Source organism: Brachycentrus maculatus, unplaced genomic scaffold (genome assembly GCF_059751285.1).
Source record: "Brachycentrus maculatus isolate JH-2025_06_01 unplaced genomic scaffold, ASM5975128v1 h1tg000266l, whole genome shotgun sequence".
Taxonomy (NCBI): Eukaryota; Metazoa; Arthropoda; class Insecta; order Trichoptera; family Brachycentridae; genus Brachycentrus; species Brachycentrus maculatus.
This window is the reverse complement of record NW_028281017.1, coordinates 1,269,737-1,294,622: the sequence shown is the minus strand read 5'-3', so window position 1 is coordinate 1,294,622 and position 24,886 is coordinate 1,269,737. Positions and strand designations below refer to the sequence as shown.

General features: G+C 31.7%; 1 protein-coding gene across 3 annotated transcripts in view; it reads right to left on the bottom strand.

Moving 5' to 3' along the window:
- Window positions 1-3,858: 3,858 nt before the first annotated feature.
- The window catches only part of pxb (putative Hedgehog signaling attenuator pxb), a 442,089-nt gene continuing 421,061 nt past the window's right edge, over window positions 3,859-24,886 (bottom strand). For all 3 annotated transcript variants that reach the window (XM_088266356.1, XM_088266355.1, XM_088266357.1), the window contains 2 exons: window positions 6,476-6,602; window positions 3,859-4,813 (listed from right to left, as the gene is read on the bottom strand). In XM_088266356.1, coding sequence (XP_088122482.1) covers window positions 4,241-4,813; window positions 6,476-6,602 — 700 coding nt within the window. In that variant the 3' untranslated portion in view covers window positions 3,859-4,240. The remainder of the gene's footprint in view (window positions 4,814-6,475; window positions 6,603-24,886) is intronic.

Below are 24,886 nucleotides of genomic sequence, written 5' to 3'. Positions count from 1 at the left end.
TGTTTATATTTTAGTGAAAAGTACGATAAAATGACACGAGTCCTGAAGGTATGTAGGTATATATATATATATATATATATATATATATATATATATATATATATATATATATATATATATATATATATATATATATATATATATATATATATATATATATATATATATATATATATATATATATATATATATATATATATATATATATATATATATATATATATATATATATATATATATATATATATATATATATATATATATATATATATATATATATATATATATATATATATATATATATATATATACATAAAAAAGCTGATAAATGAAAAATAAAAGATGAAAAGTATTACATTTATCCAGTACATATTTCAGTATGGCACCCGGATTAAAATATTTTAATTGCAAAATATTTATTAAAGTAAATACTCAAAACGAATAAATAAATATTTGTAATAAATTTGGTTAAGAAGTTCGATTTGTGAATTAATTTTTTTTCTAATATAAAGCTTGAAATGCGGCATGTTTTTTTTTAAATGTAAAGGATAAATTTATTGAAAAATCAGTACATTTTTACACATTTAAATATAGTTGAAATGTATTATGGCAGTTTAAAAACAAAGAATTGCTTTGAAGCGGTGAGTGCAAAAAACATATTTATATTTGTGTGAAATACAATCAATTTTTAATAATTATGATACAATATTAAATTTAAATATTTCCAATACACACTATTTCATTTACAAAATTTTAAACATTAGTGAAGGCGATTCAATTAATTTTATATATATCATATAATGAAAATAAAACAAAAACAATTAAATTTAAAAAAAAGAGTTTCAAAGTGCATAAATATTTTTTTAGAAATATAATTAAAAAAGGTTTTTAACAGTCAGTACGTCAAAACAAATCATTAAAAATAGATAAATAAAAAAAAGGATAAAATCATAGGTTCCCAAAGTGTACCTCCTTGCCACCTAGGGGGGCCTGGAGAGAGCCGAGGCTTACGATCTGTCATAGGCTGGTTATTCTATGATTGACGACACGCTACTCAAGTTTTTGGAACTCCTAGTCAAAGTATGAGTTGATTGTGCGTAGTGTAAATTTCAGCAGTGTGGTTGTCAATAATGGGTAGAATTGATATACATATGTTGCACATGTGTAAAAATCTCCATCTTATTTATGACAGTGTAATAAATATATAATAATATGTAGGTTCAATTAAAAAAAGTTAATTTCGAAGGGGGCTTTGTGTTATTTTGTATCTGAATTGGGGCCATAAATTAAATAAGTTTGGGAACCTATGATTTAAACAGTTGATAAAAGAAATTACATAAAAAGAAAGTTCAAATGCCTTTTAAGAAATAATGAGAGCTGTACAAAGGATAAATATATATATATATATATATATATATATATATATATATATATATATATATATATATATATATATATATATATATATATATATATATATATATATATATATATATTTATATATATATTTATATTTATATATTATATATATATATATATATATTTATATTTATATATTATATATATATATATATATATATATATATATATATATATATATATATATATATATATATATATATATATATATATATATATATATATATATATATATATATATATATATATATATATATATATATATATATATATATATATATATATATATATATATATATTAATTGTTAAAGTATATTTTACATTTTAAAAAATTACATTAGTATCTCTAAGAGACGTTTTATTGTTCACAAAATCAGTATGTTAATTTTACAAAACCACGTTGACTCTTTTCTGGTCTTACCGTAAACAGGTTTTAACCTAAATTTACACACGTAAATAAGTTAAATAAGGTTTACGAATTATGTTCACAGCACTTCAAAAGATTATTTTATACATTAAATATAGTATTATTTACACAAACGCCATCTACGAGAGTGGATATTGAGAATTATCTACACAAACAAAATATTATTTAAACCTTTCCCTCCTGGTGATATGTATTTACTAGAACTAGACTTTGAAAACGAGAATATTAATATAAAATATAATAGATAAGTACTCAGAATTTTTGTATTCCTCTGTAATATATGTATAACATAAAAGTATAATAATATAAATTTATTCATTTGCAGCGACGGAAATAAACTATTTGTGAAAAAATCGGGGAAAAAATCACCATGACACAAATCTTTCACAGTGTGTGCGTGCGTGTTGTGCTTTACGTATACGCACATGTCGCAGCGTGTTTGGTTCACCCGGAATTTCGCATATCGTCATACGCGGCGGTCGTGTCGCTACACAGTTATTGTGGCTACTTGCAATGTATTTTTTTCTCGTTTTCAGATACTTATCAGAGCTAACATTACAAAATTGTTACATTTCAACTTCTATTATGGCCAATAAAAGCAACATTTTTGAATATTTACATTTTCCCCGTTTTTAAATAACATTTTCATATGGTGTACAAAATACATATCACCGTAGCACGCGAAAGTTTTTTTTAAGCACCGTAAGAGAAAGGTTAACGCAGATTATCATGTAATTTTAGCCCGAAGATATGTTGTACTATTTTTCGATTCGATAAATGATTTTTTTTAACGATAAAGTGGAACTAATGTGCCAAAATTAGTGATAGCTATTTCGTAAAAAATGTGTTTAATCATTAGCGTGAAAATATGATTTTTTTTCACTAATTTTACGTAACTACATTTTACTACCATGTTGAATTATTTCTTTTAACATGTATCCCGCAGTGTTTAATTGATCAGAAATAATTCAACGAAATTGACGTAATATATATTCGAATTATGTGCTCGTGAATTCGTCTTTTGCATACAGTATCTTGTAATAATTTTTTAGACTTTTTTAAAAAATTTTAGTATCTCAACATAGATGAAGAAGAACATGGAAGTCTGGATATTTATAAGACTAACATACTGTTATAGGTTGGTTAAATGATCACTTTACACGCGTCCGACACTCTTCTTCTACCCACGATTGACAACCACACTACTCAAATTTTTAGAACTACTTGGAGTTATATATAGATACTGATTAATTTCATGACACAGTACATGTGAGTTAAGAAAAGCCAACATAGATGACTTTTGTGAACTCATATGAAATGTGTCATACATTAAAATGATATTATGGAAGAGATACATTTTTTAATAGATTTATATTATCCACTGACACTTCGTGATGGAATTGCATTTTTAATTTATTATTAGATTAAAACCAATATTTTTAGCTTTTCCACTTTTTTATTTGACCAGCGACCGGGTTTCGTCGTTACCGACATCATCAGACTGGATGAGAGAGACATTTTTTTAGTAGAAGGTTGTCAATCATGATGTCCATAGATGTCTCTAGTGAGGTTCTAGTGATTCAAGCACAATGTTTCAAAATTGGATCATATATATAGAAGTTTCAAGAATTTGAGTAATGTGGTTGTCAACCATGGGTAGAGTTCGTGAATGTTGCACGTGTAAAATAACCACTTAACCAGCCTATGAAAGGTTGTAAGCACTGTAAATGCCCAGACTGCCATATTCTTTTTCGTCTACGTTGAGGTGTTAAAAATGTGAAAAAAAAAACAAAATAAGTGGAGATAATCCAGATTTGTAATCAAGTATTCGGACACACTAAAAACGTGGTAAATTAATTGCTAATGTTAAAATTTTTAATTAATATAAAGCTTTGTTTTAATATCACTGTAAATATTTTATTATAACTTAATTATACATGTAATGTTTACCGGTTTCGAAGCTAACCGCTTCTTGATCAAGACTTGATAAAGAAGCGGTTAGCTTCGAAACCGGTAGACATTATAATTAAGTTATACTAAAATATTTTTTATTCATCTTCAAACCTTTATCCGAACCCCAATGGTGCATAGGGCACTGCATCATATAAACGCAGTGTTATCTTGATCGTTAACACATAAAGGAAAGGTGATCAGCCCTTCGCTTCAGGTACCAGTTCAGGGTAATAATGAATAAATATTGTAATGAAAAAATCACTCATATATACCTCCTATTCCTGGAAATCCAGAACAGTAGCTAAACGTGCTGACCATTACACTACGGAGGCAGACAAAGGTGATTTTAAAGTGATTTTAAAACAAAGTTTTATTTTAATTATAAAATGGAAAATCACAAAGTTAGTGCATCAAATATAAATAATATTAAAAAAACTTGTATTAAGAAAAGTTCATGTCGCGTCTGGCTCGCGAGCTCGCTCGAGTGCCTCCAGTCGTGTTACTGTAACCAGAATCGGAGCCTAAGGAATCTCTGCTGCAAGCCGTGGGGGCGCAGGGCTCGCAGGGTAGCCTTCTGTGAGGGGCGCAGTTATCCCAGGCCTGCGCCCTCGGCGCCCCCACGGTCCCTACAGTGGGGTAGAGCCTCAGCAGCGCGTCAAGGAGCAGTCCTTCGTGAAATTCTGCCGCCCTGGTATTATGAGGTCGCTGCTGGATCTTCCTCTGATGAGGCAGGGATGTAGGCGGTCGGCCTCTGGGTCTTCTTGGCGCTTCTCTGTGTATGGTGGAGATGCAGGGCGCCGGGGGGAGCTCGCCTGCCAGGCTGAGCTCGTCGCCCGCGAAGTCCCCGTCGCTGTCGTTGGAGTCCCCGTGCCGCCGGCGGAGCTCCTCGTATACGGGCTCGTGCTCCCGCGGCCGGTAGGGCTCTGGCCCCGGGGACGACCGCAAGAAAACCGGGGGGCTGCGAGAGACCGGATATCCGCTCGGAAAGTGCGTGCCGAGCTTTACGTCTAGCATCTGAAAAAAAAAAAATTTGTTTGGAAATTTTACAGAAGAGTTACATAAGTACATTTAAAATAATGAGTAACAAAAAACAGGTATTTTTAACATTCTATGTACAAAATTTGACATACGTAATTACATATAAATACATAGAAGGTGGACGGGAGGAAGGAAAAGGGGAAAAGGGAAAGATCATAGCGCAAGTCTAAGATAAATACTTTATTATAGGTGTGTCGACTTGAGATGAATATCTATCGTTTTAGAAAACCACCTATCAGAAAAACGACTGTATTAAAGGTATTTCGAATATCCTTTTAAAAATCAAATCCATCTGAAAAAATAATTGTAAGTGTCTCAACTTGAGATGAAACATCACGTGTATAAAGTGATCACTTAAACCCGTTCATAACAGGCCGTAAGCTCTGTAAATATCCAGACTTCCATACTCCCCTTCATCTATTACATGGTGAAATGTCAAAATGTAAAGATAACTGGAGAAACCCAGATTTCTGAACAAGGATTTGGACCAACATGTTGTCTATATATATTAAAATCATGAAGATCGTAAAAAAATTAGAACATAATACATAAAGCTTGTGTGCGACCCATTATGATTCTTCTTCTTCTCCGTCTTAATCCTCATTGCTGAGGGTTGTGACCCTTGCAGAAGCAATGACTCTTCTCCAGTTATCCCTTGACTGCGCTGCACGTAGCGCTCCAACCACTGAGGTGCCTGCTGCTGCCTTAATTTGATCGGTCCATCGTGTGGGGATCTTCCTCTCCCTCTCTTTCCCTCCAGGCTACCGATCACAACTAGTCGTTCCAGGCTATCCTCGTTGCCACGCGCAACGTGTCCAAAGAACTGGAGAATCCGTCGGGTACAGATATTGGCCAGAGACAAGCCATCCAAGCGTAGTTCCTGGCGAATGGACTCATTGGTGCGTCTAGCTGTCCATGGAATTCGGAGCATGCGCCTCCAACACCACATTTCGAAGGCATCAATTTTTCTCCTTTCTGCTGCTTTTATAGTCCACGTTTATAGTCCACTAGAGATTAACCAAAGCAAGACCAAGATCATGATCATAGATCGATCTAAGAAGTTTGGTGATCTCGGGAACTCACTCGAAGGTTTAGAGATAATAAACGAGTTCCAGTTCCTTGGATCTCAAATCAGCAATGAAGGAACTTGTGAAGGAGAGATTAGACGTCGTATCGCCATCGCCAAAAGTGCCATGTCTAAGCTAGACAAAATCTGGAAAGACCGGGGTGTGAGTAACAACACCAAAATGAAGCTTGTCAGGAGCTTGGTCCACTCCATTTTTCTCTATGCTACCCATTATGATATATGGGATAAAATGCAGAGCGGACACCGCAGTAACAAAAACGCGCTAAGAGTGTAAGAAGTAAAGACTCTAAGGAGCATATGTGGCAAGAGTCTACGAGATAGAATAAGGAACACCAGGATAAGAGAAATATGCGAGATCGAAGATGTCATTAGGTGGGGAAGGCAACGAAGAAGACGATGGTACGCGCATGTGAGGAGAATGGAACCGTACTCCTTCACAACTGGACTACCAAAGAGATGGATTGACAGCCGGGAATTAACATTGCTGGATCGTATTTTAAAATAGGCCACAAGAAGAAGAATAAAATTATGAATATATGTTGGATAGGTACCTCTAATTGTGAGTCAGGTGGTCTATGTGACAGCTCGGCGAGGTCCTCGTACAAGGCTGCAGGCGCAGGGGGCGGTACTCTTGCTGAACTCTTGCAAGGGAACAGGTTCGCTACCTTTCTTTTATGTCTGGAACAAAATAAAACAAATTGTTAATCAATGACAATTTCATAAACACATTGTAAGTTTGCAATAGAGGCAGAGGAAGACCGAGGAAAACTAGCATGATCAAGAGGATTCTTGTTTCAAATACGAAATATAATTTTTTTTCATCTGTGTTGGGAACAGTAGGGATATTTTTGTGTGGGCCAGTCAGGAACTTTTCAACGTTCGCCCATTGCTGGTAGGAAACCAAGTAAGAAAATATTGTTTTTTCTTTTAAATTACCTAACGTCCAAGTGACTCTGAAATCTAGCTACGGCTCATGCAACACCGCTTATCATGACCCTACTAAGGCTTCAACTTTTTAAGTTTCATAGCCTATGCCTTCCCGTGAGTGGATTTACTCTATATGTTTAAAGTTACTATAATTTCATGTAATTCATGAGTGAGAATTCTAGGCAAAAACACTTGCCGCAGTTTGCTGCTCTCTGTCATTGACGAATGACGATATGTTTTATAGATATAAGTAGATAAAACGTTGAATGTGTTCTCACCATGCGATAGACCTACATTTTACTTAGCCGTATCTACAAAATGGTGCTTAGCCTCGATTGAAATGTTTGCCGACGATAGATAATGCTGATTAATCGATTGCGCAACTATTGTGGAAATATACCGGCCGCCACAGAACGCCAATATCAAGTTGATAATATAAATACAGTAGAATCTCTCATAACGAGCATCTCTTATAAAACATTATTCGCATAGCGAGCAAAAAAGGGGAAGAGTTATTATTATTATGCAAAATGTCGCTCGTTGTCGGCGATTATTCCGACTCCTGACCTGACTTCAAACCCCTTATCCGCACCCCATTGGTGCATAGGGCACTGTATCATATAAGCAGTGTTATCTTGATCGTTATTAACTCATGGAGGAAAGGTGATCAGCCTTCCTAGTTGTCTAGTTTAGCTTCTGTAATGTAATGGTCAGCTCGTTTGGCCTATCTATAAAACTATCTTATAATGTTGTCAGAAGTGCTATCTGTTAATGTAATAAAAATATATTTTCAAATAATGCTGTTATTATGTTTTTTTTAACAAAAAAGTGATAATGAAAACAATTACTGTCTTGGGTCTATTAATTAGGCACACGACTGTATATCTGCACAGGCTTTGCTTATGTAAAAGAAGAAGAAGAAGAGTCTCGTGTCTATGTTTTACTTCATATACATATACGATTGCATATACAATGAAAAGTGCAAACAAAGATAAATAAATGTAAATACAATACTAAATCGACTGGAAAACTATGAAATCATTGGACTCGATCGAACTCGACATCCAAAAAGATTCGTTGCAAAAATACAACGAGGCATAAGCGTAAAAAGTCAGCACAAAACAAAGGCAGCAATTTGATGTGCGATACAATGAGAAATGGTCGCGTGAAATATTCGTTTACGTACCGAAATTACATGTTATTGTTTAGTTTACTTATCCCCCTTTAATTACGAGCCGCCATGGATCACCCGTCAACCATCTGCGATGCCATTTTTTTCGTCACGCCATCGCGTGATTGGTCCGACTTGGGCCAATGGCGTCCGGGCGCGCGGAGCAAGAAACGCCTTGATCAATAAATTACAGTGTATAATGCTGGTTAAATTGGATAAATGATCATTCTTCCGGTCTGGATGACAGCTTTGTATAAACTATGCGGTTGATCAACTTCCATCAACACTAAATTAATTAATTTTAATGATTTTTCAAATGTATTTTAAAACATTTTACATACACAAGTCGCTCACTCCTTTCAACAACGTTATTTGTAAAAAAAAAACATTTTTTTCAATAGATTTATATTATCCACTGACACTTCGTGATGGAATTGCATTTTTAATATATTATTAGATTAAAACCAATATTTTTAGCTTTTCCACTTTATTTTTATTTGACCAGCGACCGGGTTACGTCGTTACCGACACCAGTCTGATGATGTCGGTAACGACGAAAAATAAAGTGGAAAAGCTAAAAATATTGGTTTTAATCTAATAATAAATTAATCATTTTTCAGGAAATCGTTTTTAACTCTTACCACTCTGTAGGTCAGACATTCTGGCCCGTATGATTCTAGTAGGCAGCTCCGTGGGCCACAATGTCTGGCCCGGCGCAGGTATAACTTTAATCACTGATTTCTCTATCACCCAAGTTTATTCTACCGAAAAATATTTCAGATAAATACAGTATATCTTAATCAACATAGTCATACGAATTGCTAGACAGAGTGTCCCAAAATTAGGAAACTAAAATATTTATTCTAATGGTAGAAAAATGTCGCACTTTTTTTATTAGAGTGGCTGATCAGTTATGAAAAAAAATGGTCAGAGTGGAAAGGGTTCAAGTTTAAAAATATAATCAAATGTATTAAAAATAAATATCAAGCTACTTATTAAACTTTTTACAGTGCAACAGATCTTTTTAAGTAAAACCTGGATATTTTGAATATTGAAAGCGTTAACTTTGTGGATCATAGTGATATAGGTATTATTTTGAGAAATAAAAAGACTTCGTTTTTGTATCCACTCACATTAATGTGAGTGGATAAAAAAGTCTTTTTTTTCTCAAAAATATAAAACCTGAATGTTTTTTCTCCATTTGACATATATTTAGTATATTTAAAAAAAAAATCCAGACTTTCATATTCTTCTTCATCTTTGATGAGATGTTAAAAAATAATATGAAAAATAACTCCTATAATTGGAGATAATCCAGATTTGTGAATAGGTATATGGACACACTCAAAATGTTTTTAATATTTTTTTTTAATGTATCCGTTTTTTTTAAAGATTCCTATTGGTTTTAAATTGCAGAGTTAAAAGAGATAACTCATATTAAATAGGTACTAAAAATAATTGAATGCCATTAAATCTAACAAAGGATTACAAAGAATCGAGAACATATATTGTGGCATAAACACATCCATTTTGACAGTTGATAATGACCCATTGTGTTGTGTTTCCGACATAAAAACGTTCCCTTTACAAAGCTAAATGTATAAAAATATAACAGCGCTTTTTAAAAGAGTTGACAGTGTGCATAGATGTTTCGTGAAGCGAAACGCACAAGGGATGGAATGACAGAGCTGAATTAAAATCTTTCATCAAAAAAATCAGTAGAAATCTAAATTTCACTTGGTAAATACTACTATTTGTTAAAATCTATTCTGACGCGTGTTTCGATGCATTGCGCATCCTTTCAAATGCCGTAGATATGCATCCAAACACGTATCGCAATAGGTTTAAATAAATTGTGGTATTTACCAAGTGAAAATGAAATACAAAATTGATAGTTATTAATTAACACAAAATGCCTGCTGAATACATTATTGTGTTCGTTTATAAGCTGTATCTGGCTACGCATTGATGTTCCTCAGTCTGGTTAAATAGAAAAGAAAGAAAATATAAAGCACATATTTCTAATTTGTATAATTTCAGAAATCGTCTGAGCAATGAAAATATTAAAAATCTGTTGAACAATAATGCAATAGAAAACGCTAAAAAAGTTAAATGATAGCATGCTGTCCGCCATGAACAATGTTTTTTATTGCGTGTTGCGCTGTTACTTTCAACAGATGGCGCTGCCATTGCGGTATAAAAGCTTTTTGTAGCTATAATTTTATCATTACCAGATGAAAACATTCACAGGTGTTTTCAGTAAATATTTATGATTTGTTTTTGTACAATTTATTAAAAATAATAAAAAAGGTGCATTTATATTTATATTATAAACATATTTTACTATATTATTTTTGAACCAAAACATTTTCAATGGGATGGTCACATGTTGAAAATAACATGAAATAGGTTGTTCAGTTCAGGATCCTGTAGGGAGAAGAATAATAAAACAAGGATGCATTCAATTCTTGCATCGTGACTCGCTTTAATGGACAAAAGATCACGTTAATATTAAATATGGCCACTTCTTTAAGAAATAGAAAGTTCATAAAATTACTGGCCTTTAAAAATCAAACGTGTTACTGCCAAATAAAATATTGTACAAGGGTAAAAAAAAACTTGGTTTTTGTTTAAATAATTCAGCTTGTATTAAGGTATTTATTCGACATCTCAACACAGATGGAGAACACTATGGAAGTCTGGGCATTTACGGGGCTTCCGATCGACATAACCTATGTTGAGATGTTAAAAAAATAATATTGAAAAATAACTCCTAATTTGAGATGATCCAGATTTGTGAGCAAGTATTTGGACACACTCAAAATGTTGTATGTTGAGGTAAAAGTATTTTGTGGGCAAAAAGGTCAAAATAGTATATTCGATATGCCTGCGTCGTTAGTCTAGATTATAAGTGGCTGTCTGAATTGGAAGTGACAATTTTGATGCTTTTTTTTTAAATTTTAAATTAAATTTCAATTTTTCAATTTCGGCTTGCCTGCGTCGTTACCCATAATTATTTATTTATTTATTTATATGTACTTCATTGTATACAAAATTAAAAGTGTATTTAATAATAATAATGTGCCCTCACTAAGTTTTCCGGTGCCGAGGACACACTTAAAAAAATATTTTTAGAATTGTATTAATGAAAATTGTTTATGATATGCAATCGAATACGACAATGCCTAGATAAAGATATTCTTAACTCCATTATCCATGAATTAACAATTATTTTTAACAAAGTTTATTTTTTTAGTGACTTTTTATCAGGTTGTACAACTTTATTGCAAAATAATCAAAGGGTTTATGACCAAAAGAGGCATTTGTTTCATATGTTTCAGTGGCTGTATATGAATTAGCTATTATCCTTTTAAAATTGAGATGAGAACAGTTAAGACGCTTTTTAAAGCAGCACAAGATAAAGGCACATACTCTCAAGTGACATGGTACATGAAAGATAAGCAAAAGAAGAAAAGGTCATTCAAAATATCAAAGAAAAAATCAGGAACTTGATTTGGAAAAAAAGAATGATGTGAAAATATCTATGCAAAAACAAGTTTACTAAACAATGTCGGTTAAAACCATAAACAACAAAACTCCCTTAGAACAATTATTGGCGGTGCAATTTATGGGAAATCGTTTATTGCTTCGGAATGCGTTTGGAAATTTGTCGAATAATACGGCCATTAATTTCCAATTACGAACGTGGCATGTTGCATAGATGAAACGCATACTATTATTGAATAGTTAAACAGATGATGGGCTACACAATTCAACAGAATCTATGGAATTGTTTTCTATATCCCTCAAATGCGACATAGAATACCTACTTAATTATCAAAAACTAAAATATTCTCTTGAAATATAATCAAAACATTTTGAATATTATATTGTAAATACATTTTGTGTAATATAAAAGATTGGATACTTTTTTTTTAATACGTGAAAATATGTAAAAGCAAAACTTCGTTTAATGTTGTAAGTAGCATTATTTTTAGGAAATTGGTAGAAATTATTTTGATAATGTTGGTTTAATTTCGGCTTGTAATACGAGAGACTAAAAACGCCTTTTTGATGTTGAAAATATTGTATTATAATGTTTCGTAAAAAATATCTACAGATTAAAAATGTCATCGCTTTAAATGTGCAAACATAATTCGACTGTTAGTTTGCCACTAAGATAACGCAGCATTGATGCGAATAATTTTCTGAATACCATAGATAAATTTGATGTAGCCAAATACACTTCTATCTAACCTGCGATTTATAAACCAATAAACCATTTATAAGAATTGTAGCAATTTGCCACAAATCAAAAAATCCCACAATAATCGACACCGTTTAGCGTTATTATCATATTAGTTCTACACAAAGCCAAGCCATTGTGATAGCAACAAAATCTACAAATGATTGATGAACAAAACCGTTTTGGCACTTTTGACGTGTTCCTCTTGTCTTGTGGAGAGTTGCCATTGTTGGTGAATAGTTCCCGGCCAGGTAAGTACCGGGGCCATTCATTTGGCCGTAAACCGCAGACAATGCGCTATGAAAAGGGTTGGGAATTGGGAAGGATGAAAGTAATCATAACTGACAGATATCCACTCCAAGTGAGTAGGTACCTACCCAACACAATGTATTTCTGTACGTATCGCCGCCATAGACAAAAAAGAGCGCGGCTCGGAGCGAAGACGTCGGTGGGTCTTTTCCCGCCTTATATTGACGTTTATAATAACCAAAACATGATCGATAAAGATTAACTCAACACATCACGTCGTATTAACTTGGGGATTATAACGAGTGCCCAATTTAAGCCGTAATTACCATTAATAACATTATTTACTAAATAATAAACCTTTTCAAATAAATATTCGATTGAAAAGGTTATTAAAATCTTCAGAATTTCAAGCAAAAGTCGGATTACAATAAAATTTTATTTGATAAAATTTATACAATAATATATATTTTCAATACTGATATGGTGTACCTTTAAAATTTCTTGATTTGGCAGGTGTACCTTGAACAGAAAAAGTTTGCGGAACACTGGTTTAAAATACCCGATCAGAATTACACGTTAATTCTATAATGTATGATTCGATGCTATTGTTAATTGAATGCTAGTCTAAGTACATAGTACTCGCTCACGTGCAGCATTAATTCACAGACAGACAAAACGGGAACAATGAGCGGAAAGGATTTTCTATACATCCTTGTTGCTTTGTGCAGGATCTTTGCTCTTACTGTGGGAGGTTTAGAAGGAAACTGCTACAATTTGTAATGGTTAACGTGTGAGGTCACAGCACTTGTTGTCTAACTGGAATCTTGAGTAAGATGCGATGAATGAACGGAGAAGAAGCGAATATCAGAGATGAGATGAATGATGAAGGAATTTTGAGAAAAGAAAACGAATACTAATGACTATATTACTAAAACATTTGACCACTAAGCATTGATATTGATATCTCAACGTTGATGAAGAAGAATACGGTCTTTGAAATGCATCGAAACACGTGTCACAGTAGATTTTAAGAAATAGTGGTATTTACAAAATAAAACATTAATTAAAAAAAAAATAATATGGAAGTCTGGGTATTTGTAGGGCGAAATGACATGTTATAGGCTGGTCACTTAACACACGTGTAACATTCACCAATTATACCCATGATTGACAACCACACTACTCAAAGTCTTGGAAGTTCTATATATATATATGATCCAATTTCAAAACATTGCACAAGAATCACTAGAATTTAACAAGTGACATTTATTGGGGAGACGAAAACCTTTTTTATTCAGCAGAAAGTCTTATATTTGTATGTGAGGTCCGAATCCTGGATTATAATCACACACATGAGAAACGCCAGAAAATATCCTTTTCATTTAATTATTTTAGCTTAAAATTTGACCAGATAATTTATAAACAATTTGTTGGAAATAATCCAGATTTGTGAAGTATTTGAACACACTTAAAATGTTGGAAATAAATTATCTGGTCAAAGTATAAGCTATAATAATAAAAAAAGGTGATCACTTAATATGATCTAGACGGTCATACGGACAGGACGATCACTGATAGCCTATGACAGCCGTAAGCCCTATAATGCTTAGACTTCCATATTCTTCTTCATCTATATTGAGATGTTTCCTAAAAATGTTTCCCATAGGAAACGGGTTAAAAAATATGCGTAGTTTGGTTGCCAATGATGGGAAGAATTGCGAATATTGCACGTGTGTAAAGTGATCACTGGACCAGCCTATGACAGGTCATAAACCCTATTAATACCTTGACTTCTATATTCTTCTTCATCTTTGTTGAGTTGTAAAAAATATATCTATTTGATTCTACACTTTTATATATTCAGGAATTTATATAATTTATCTTACAAAAAACGTATGGCGTAAACTTTTAAGTACCTAGAAATGTATAGCTACGTACATAAGGACCGTCAGTGCATTTAATCTTCACATTCGTTTGAAAATGCCATAACTAGGCGAAAAAATTGTCACAATATATTATGAAAATTGTAAAATAAATATGTGTTTTCTAATAAAATACATTGTCCGCCTCCGTAGTGTAATGGTCAGCACGCTCGGCTACCGTTCTGGAGGTCCCGGGTTCGATTCCCAAGGGGGGGTAAAAATAAATATAAGTGATTTTTTCACTGTAATATTTATTCAATATTACCATGGACTGGTACCTGAAGCGGAGGGCTGATCTCCTTTCCTTCATAAGTAAAACGATCATGATAACACTGCGTTTATAAGATACAGTGCCCTATGCACCATGGGGGGGCGGATAAGGGTTTTATTATTATTAATAAAATACAACTTATTATACTCAAAAAAATTATGCTTGATGTAAAAATTAATAAATAAATTAAAATGGAGTTCTATAAATTAAACGCCGAATCAATAAATAAACATCTCTTCTTCGAAATGATTCTCATGAAACTAGTGAAAAATGATTATGAAAGATAGCTAATTGTGCCTAAAAAACTCAATGAAACATAAACTAAGATTAAAACGGTGTATAAGAGTATGTATGTATATAGTACTGGAGGCTGGAAGAATATCTCTTTAAAACATTTAAGGCTTAAAAGAGAGGAGAAAAAATCTGTGAACAAAGGCAGTCTGGGTCGGATCGTAAATTTCCTCATTAAACGTGCAATCTGGAGATTAATGGAGGCATAATTACTTCTCCTGGAATAGAAGAAAGGTCCTGAGAAGAAGTAGCTATTTAAAAAGGGGAAATAACGTCCTGGCGACGTTTTTTAAAGCGCGCAAACAAATATTTTACCGTCTCCCAAAATAATTATAAAACGGATACAAACGGATTGATTGATGACTTCATTATTTACAACATTTTGAGTGTGTCCAAATATTTGTTCACAAATCTGGATTACCTCCAATAAGTGTCAAAAAATAACTGAAAAATCACTCCTAATTGGAGATAATCTAGATTTGTAAACAAGTATTTAGACACAATCAAAATTATTTTTTAACATCTCATCAAAGAAGAAGAAGAATATGGAAGTCTGGGCATTCTACCCATTATTGACAACCACACTACTCAAATTCTTGGAAGTTCTATATATATGAACCAATTTAGAAACCTTGTTCTTGAATCACTAGAACTTCACTAGAGACATCTATTGTTGGGATGTAAAGAAGCTTTTTATTAAGCGTAAACTCTTATTTTAGTATGTGAGGTCCGAACCTGGATTATAATCACACACATGAGAAACGCCAGAAAATACCATCACATACTAATATAAGAGTTTCCGCTTAATAAAAAGCTTCTTTACATCCCACCAATAGATGTCTCTAGTGAAGTTCTAGTGATTCAAGAACAAGGTTTCTAAATTGGTTCATATATATAGAACTTCCAAGAATTTGAGTAGTGTGGTTGTCAATAATGGGTAGAATTGGTGAATGTTACACGTGTGTAAAGTGATCACTTAAACCAGCCGATGACGGTCGTCAGCCCCGTAAATGCCCAGACTTCCATATTCTTCTTCATCTTTGATGAGATGTTAAAAAATAATATGAAAATAACTCCTGTAATTGGAGATAATCCAAATTTTGTGAACAAGTATTTGGACACACTCAAAATGTTGTATACAATCAAAATGTTGAAAATAAATAAACTGGTCAAATTCAAAGCTAAAAATACAAATAAAAAGGTTATTTTCTAGCGTTTGTCGATTCTGTGAATATAATCCGCGATTCGGAACTCACAAACAAATGGAAGGTTTCCGTTCTATAAAAAAAACATCTTTTATCTCACCAATAGACTTCTCTAGTGAAATTCTAGAAGATTCAAACAGTTCGTTTTGAAATTAATCAAAATAATTGCAAGTTCCAAGAATTTGAATAGTGTGGCTTTCAATCATGGGTAGAATGGGTAAATATTACACGTGTAAAGTAATCACTTAAACCAGCCTATGACGGTCGTAAGCCCTGTGAATGCTTAGACTTTCAAATTGTTCTACGTCTATGTTGAGATGTCAAAAAATAATGACTTCATTATTGTTCGGCGGAAACGGGGGATAAAAATTCTACAGGGACATTGAAATCTTTATTCTGTTTTCGACAAAATAATAATAATAAATTTGGATAACTTATATAGCGCCATTTTCGTAAAAAAAAATACCTCACATGGTGACATCACAGACATCTCTACATAGACGAAGAAGAATATAGAATTCTGGACATTTATAGGGTTTACGACCTGTCAAAGGTGCAACATTTACCAATTCTACCCATAATTGACAACCACACTTTTGAAACTTTTGAACTCCTAGATATGCAATTGGTCAATATTGTGGTACATATGAGTTCAAAACAACCGACAGAAAAAAACAAAAGAAAAAAAAACCTTTAGGCCCCAGTATTCGTTATGTCGCAACTTAATTTTCTCTAAATCCAGGTAACATTTTACGCAATAGATTTTTTTCACACAGATTTTGTATTGAAAAAATATGTTTTCCTTCGAAATAATTAGATGGTTCTGAAAAGAAAAGAGTTATTGAATATTAGAGAGTTAAAAATATGTATAATAATCCGTTTTTCATGTATGTATTCTAAAATATTCAATAAACTCTCTTTAAAAAAATCGGGAGCGTTGAGACGTGTGACCTCTCCGGTGGTCGGCCGGTGATTGAATTCTGTGTTTGAGTTGTATCCCCTTAAGAAATTCGTCTTAATCTGTTCAATTATTAACAAGTTCAGTCTTATATATAATATCTTCAAATTAACTTCAGTCTCACAACAATTTATATCTTTTATTGATTTTATTTTATTTTATTTTATTTAAACTTAATGAACAGAAAATAAAAAATACATTGGCTGGCTTATTGCTAAAAAGCAATATCTTCCAACCGACCAAAGACGGACTAGTGATATTGATCAAAACGTTTGATACCATATACTTATAGCCGTTTGCAATCAGAGGGTAGATAGTACTTGAACATTTAAAAAACATAAATTACAATTTGACATTAAATAAAAACATAAATTATATATAAAATATATATTTTGTTTGAAAAGTAAAGTACTTTTGGTATACAATATAATAATTTAAAAAAATAGATCATTGTTAAGATAAATTATCTAAACAACCCTTCCAACAATAAAGTATTTCTAACAATTGTTCCTTTGTTATTTGTTCCGTTATTGTAAGCAATCGTAATAGATGTTTTATACGAGATCTGCTAAATTAGTTGGGAAAGTGCCTTCTATTATCATGAAACTGGGTGAAATTTCAGATATAATAGACAAAATAGGGGTTAATTCAAAAAGCTCCGATATCGGACCTATAGCCTTTCAAACGGTGTACATTGTGTAAACTAAACTTACATCTTAAAACAAAACAGGATAGGGAAATTGAGGTATGATTCTCTTGTTTGCCTGATACATTGCAATAACACTGTAATTAATATGGAAATTACAAATAAAATATTTAAATAAAGTTTGACAATAGTTTCAACAAGTTGAAAATGTACCTGCTAAAAACAGTCTATTATTTATTTTTACTTATTTTTTTTTACAAAAATGTTAATTATAGTAGTATAAAACCACTCACCGAGATTTTTATGTCTACTGGTCTCTTCGTCAGGACAATCACTACCACAGCATGCAAACAATAGCACCATTTACACACTTAAAACTACACAAAATGTTTAACACATGCGAATTTTGGTCGTCCCGAAGACCAACATGCACTAAAGGTTTCATCACAAGCATGCGTTACGAGCCAAGGTTAAACATGCGCTAAGATTGAACATATTAATGAACCAGCTTATATACTCTTAGGATGAAAGGAGTGGGTAGTGATTGTCTTGACAAAAAGACGGGAACGTTTCGAAACCGGTAGACATAAAAACCTTGGTGAGTGGTTATATGCTAATATTAAAATGTAATTTTTGTAAAAAAAATAAATAAGTAAAAATGACCAACCACAAAGTAAATGCTTTAAATATGAATAATATTGAGAATATTTTTATTTTATTTATTTATGAATATATTTTATTTATTGTTTCGGTATTCACCTTGTAGTAAGACATGATGAAATAGTAAATGAGAATACTTGTTTTTTACCACTTTAGTTGTATTGATATTAACGACTTGTTTCGTATGCTAAACATAATTATAAACTAAATTAATATAAAAAAAGCATACATAATTATGCTAGGGGGTGGAGTTAGAGAATAAAGGGAACATGGAAAACAAAGGTGAGGAATTTTGAAATCATATATTATTAAAGCGAAAGTTTTTTTTGGATTTCTAAATTTTCAAAGTAATTAAAAAAAAATAGACATCTCAACATACATCAAGGAGAATAAGGAAGTTTGGGTATTTACAGGGCTTACGACCGTCATAGTCTGGATAAGTGATAATTTTACACACGTGTAACATTCACCAATTCCACCTATGATTGCCGTAAGACTGTAATTAATATGAAAAATTAAGACAATCAAATAAAGTTAAATAATAGTTTAAATGATAAGAAAATGTACCTGCTAACAATGGTTCATAATAATAAAAATACCATACTAATGAATTAATGAAAACATTTTATTTTTAACATCTTATCATAGATGAAGAAGAATATCGATGTCTGGGTATTGACAGGGATTACGATCGTCATGGGCTTGGTTAAGTGATCACTTAACATACATACACGTAACATTCACAATTCTGCCCTTAAAATCGGTATTTGATTTTAATATTTAATATATAAACTAAAATGGAGTTCTACAAATTTAACGCCAAACCTATAAATAATTATAATTTATTTTTACCCTCCTATGAATATAACCCGGGACCTTATGTTTGATAGCCACACGCTCTTATCATGAGACTGACATACAAAGGGGTATTTTTAGAATTTATATGATATGTTTTACTTTGCTTTTGCGAAAAAATCTGAGTTATCATCTAGGCGAAGTTAATTACAGTATATTGTGTATAGAAATAGATTAGTTAGCTATTCTCGGGGGAAGTCGGCATCACAAAGCCCATTTGGTAAGCCCACGAGAGCCCAGGGGGCTTAACACCCTGCCCGGAAAAGCTCACTTACTTTGTTGGTGCTTTTCCGGGTATTGCCAAAGGATTTTCTTGCCACTCTGTACATTGCCGGCGATAAAATCTTCCTTCCACTTTGAACATTCCAACTATGATAAACGATTTATATAAAATTTGGATGATAATATTAACATAATTATTAGCCTCTTTTCAAAATTGCTCTTTTTTACTTTTTTTTGCTCGAAAACCAATGTTGTTGCTCAAAAATTAAAAAAAAATCAATTTCTACTCTAATCACAGGTTTTTATTGAGGCCCAAAATAAGTTAAATCGCAACTTAATTTGACATTGGTAACATTTGACTTAATACAATTTTGTCATTAAAAAACCGTTTTGTATTGAAAAAAAAAAGTTTTTCTTCGAAATAAATATATAATTTTGAAATAGCGTTATTGAAAGGTAAAGAGTTTAAAAAATATGTAAAAATGTTTTTTTTTCAAAATGTATTCTAAGAAAAAAAAGATTCAATATTTAATCCAAAAAATCGGAAGTGAAATGACGACCGGTTTTCAGCGCAGCCGGATATTCAATGAATTCAAGTATTGCAAGTAATCCTTAACAACATTTTGAGTGTGTCCAAATACTTGTTCACAAAATCTGGATTATCTCCAATTACAGGAGTTATTTTCATATTATTTTTTGACATCTCATCAAAGATGAAGAACTTCATCTTTGATGAGATGTCAAAAAATAATATGAAAATAACTCCTGTAATTGGAGATAATCCAGATTTTGTGAACAAGTATTTGGACACACTCAAAATGTTGTAAATAAATTATCTGGTCAAATTATAAGCTTAATAATAAAAATGAAAATGGTATTTTCTGGCGTTTCTCATGTGTGTGATTATAATTCGGGATTCGGATCTCACATACTAATATAAGAGTTTCTGCTTAGTAAAAAGCTTCTTTACATCTCACCAATAGATGTCTCTAGTGAAGTTTTAGTGATTCATGAACAAGGTTTCTAAATTGGTTCATATATATAGAACTTCCAAGAATTTGAGTAGTGTGGTTGTCAATAATGGGTAGAATTGGTGAATGTTACACGTGTGTAAAGTGATCACTCAAACCAGCCTATGACGGTCGTAAGCCCCGTAAATGCCCAGACTTCCATATTCTTCTTCATCTTTGATGAGATGTCAAAAAAAAAAAAATATAATCCTTAACAATTTATCTATAATTAACAAGTCAAGCAACATATTTAAAATTTGTTTTATGTAAGAGTTTAACTACTAAAGTAATTCATTAATTTTTCACTATTTACATCTCTTTCCAAGTTTTTTTTGTCATATTGTCTATGACTTTCATTTTGAGCTAAAATTCGTAACACGCAACCGAATCTGTGGACTTAGGGGTGTCATTGATTACCTTTAAATGTTCGAATTCAAAAACTGATTTCTTTTATAAAAAAAATTGGTATTTAATTCAATCACAAATTTTTGATATTATAGTCAATGAACACAAAAAGTTTGATGATTCAATAAATACTAAAAATGGTTAAGATAACTTAAGTGAGAATGAAAAATACGTCATCGAAATACTTTATCATATCTATCCTGGAAGCACTTTTCTACAAGTAGTAAGAGGTACATTAGTGCTTTTAGGAAAATTGATCGCTAATTGCTTAAGAGTCGAAAGCCTTTTTATTACGTCCATTAATTTTCCAATAAAAAGGACGTTCTCTCCCCTTTTCTGAAAAGTGTCCATACATTTCCCCGCAGAGTTTTCTGAGAAATTTCCAGACATTATTTTACCCTTTCTAAAAAAATCTAATCACTAAGATTTAATTTTCTTCCTAGAAAAATAGACGGGCCGTTTTTTGACGCGAATCTACTAAGTGATACTATTTCTGAAAGGTTTTTTCTTCATTATAAGCAGTGTTTTTGTTTTGGTATTTTATAAGTGTAGACAGGACCAATATCTTACGGAAAAAGGCGTTCGTTAAATAAATTTTAAGAAATGTATGACATTTCCTGATATTTATCACTCTGCATTCCATAAATCACAATTTTTTCTGTAATTAAAATTATTTCTATATAACTGGTTTTTATATTTTTAGATTTGGCGTTTATTTGTAGAACTCATTTTAAATTTATGTGAAAAAATTAAATATCAAACACTGATTTTTTCAGTCTACTAGGTTGTATTTTATTATTAAAAAACACATTAAATGTAATGTTAAAAGATTTTGTATAGAGGATTAAAATTAATATTTCCAAGGACCGTCAGTCCATTTAATCATTACATTCGTTTGAAAATGCCATGACTAGGCAAAACAATCATCACAAAATTGATTTGTCATGTGTTTTTTTAACAATAAAATACAACTTAGAAGACTAAAAAAATCAGCGTTTGATTTAACATTTAAAACGTATTTAAAAAAAATAATTTAATTAATTACTTTTTTATAAATTATCGTACTTTTAAACTCTCCGTTAACGTTCAAAATTCTGTCAGTTATTGAACAAATATTTCGCTTAATTTTTTTATGGTGCAATGGCAACGTTCTTGGCTTCCTTTCACATGCGAGTAAATAATTGATAGATTTGGATGTATGGATGATAGTGGCAATCGGTAGAAAATTTTGAATATACCATATAAGTATAATATACCATGTAATAAGCTAGTGTCTGATAAATACGTATAAATTATTTAAATATTACTTGTATTACTTAAAAATTTTCGGTTAAAAAATTGGATACAATTTGTCGATAAGAATTTTGTGACATAAATTAAACATATTGAAAAAAATATAATACTGCTTTTGAACGAACGCAATTATTGTCAGCACTCAGTTTCTAACAAAAGTCGAATAGTCGACTACCTATGTACGAAGCTGAGAAAGTTTACTCACTTCCGTTTCCGCTCGACCTCAGAGGGACAAATTTCTACTGGTCAACACCTTATAATATTTAAGCTTATGGATATTTACATTCATATTGCATAAATTTTTGAAAGATGTTAATTTGTTGGTTTTCTACGGTATGCTAGTTATATTTTATTTATTGTTTCGGCATTAAATTTGTGGTAAGACATGTTACAATGATTAAAGAAAACACTTGTTTTTTTACCACTTGAGTTTTATTATAGACTACATGTTTCAGAAGTTAAACTTCCATCATTCAGGTCTGTATAGTAACTGAATGATGGAAGATTACCTTCTGAAACATGTAGTCTATAATAAAATTCAAGTGGTAAAAAACAAGTTTTTTCTTTAATCAATGCTAGTTATAATTAGGAAATGAACATTATGCATCACAATTTGTCCGAAAATCAACAAAATAAATAAAATAAGGCTGTGAGACTTGAAACCCCAGTAATGGTCTTCCTTTATGATGCCATTTGCGTTATGGTGTGCATAAAACTAAATGAAATGGATCGAACTTCCTTCAGCCGGATGTGGAGGTGCATTGCAAGATCCGGAATGCGAATCTGCTGATTTCCGTTTTGCAGACATGCTGCCGCGGAATATTTTATTACCAAGAAACTCGTTCCTGAAAATGAAGCTTAATGGATTCCCCGTAAAGATAATTATCGTTTCAATTAATGATAAATTCTACTGTATTATTTATGGCCTGAAAAATCCTTTAATCATCACCGTATTCTCAGAAAATATAAAGTTTTTCTAAGCTATGCTTCGAGTTCTATTATTTTACAATTTTACTTCGTAATTTTATTTTTACATGACGAAAGTCTTATAAATAATCAGACTTCCATAGTCTTTTTCATCTTTGTTGAGATATCGATCATTCCTTTCAACAACGTCATATATCAAAAATCGTCGATTTTGAGTTGTACGTGTTTTCGGATTGCCTAGAAAATGTACTACATACATCCCAGCAAAAGCGGCATATTTTTAACTAAATGTTTACTCGCTACAGGGCAGAAAGTGTTGTTTTTGCATTTTGAAGGAATGGTATTGTTAAATTATTTTTTTAAAAATATACCAAATATTTTTCAAATGGAGAAAAAACCTCCAGGTTTTACCTAAAAAGATCTGTTGCACAGTAAAAAGTTCAATAAGTGGCTTGATATTTATTTTTAAAACATTTCATTAATATTCTTAAACTTGAAAAACGATCTCCTGAAAAATCATGTTTTTTGATATATGACGTTGTTGAAAGGAGTGAGCGAAATGTATAAAAAATCTTGAGATTAATATAAAAGTTCATAAGGAGATATGAAATCATTGTCACGCGGTACTATCTCGTGGAAGAACTAAGTGTCTGCTAATCTGAGTGATGAATAATTCTTTTGAAAAATCGTGACACATTTTTTCTAGACACTGGTGATTACGACACTGTCGTTAGGGCGTTTGTACAGTTTTATGAATGGATTGTTTAAAAATTCAGCCGTATTTATGAAATTCTTTGAGTGAATTGCGATGCGTCGGAGAAACAGGTCAAAAAAATAACGTAGTATTGACATAACGTAGTATAATTTTGAGAGATTAGAAGATAACGTTGGACAAATAGGTCACAAAAAGAACAAAATAATATGCATGATATAAGGGGTTTCATAATTTATTTTCATTTATATGTCGCTCAAAATCGTAAATTTTCAGTTGTGCATGTTCTCTGAATGCCCAGAAAATGTACTATATCCCAGCAAAAGCGGCACATTTTAACTAAATATTCAGCCGCTACAGGGCAGAAAGTGTTGTTTTTGCATTTCGAAGAAAATGTTTTGTTCAATTATTTTTTTAATATACTAAATAGTTGCGATGGAGTTTGCGTCGGACAAATAGGTCACAAAAAAAACGAAAAATAATTATTAATATTTGCTAATTCACAATTACATATATTTTTTAATTAAAAGGTTTTCTTTAATAATTGTAAATATACATATTAATAAAACATAAAAAAGCCTAATAAGCATTTTTTGATAAATTAGAAGAAGACGTTCTTTTTAAATATGTGAATTAAGTAACATATATTTTACGATGTTTATACTTTGAATATTGAATGATTACTTTAGGAACCCGATGACATACTGCTTTATAGTAGTTGACATAGTAGTCTATCATCAATATTTTTAAGTGTGTTTCTCATTTACACACATGCGAAATGTATTCACAAAGGACGCAATAATTATTTATTTTTGCACAGAAAGATACTAGAGATATTCAAGATATCGATCCAGTCTATAAATTAATTGCTAATATGTTTCTTTTGGTGTATAGAAGGGTGAAATCCAGACACAGTCTCGCTGTTGTTAAATATTGCCAATAAAATATGTAGGTATATAGATCTTATCTGTTTTCCACGTAAAAATTGATTA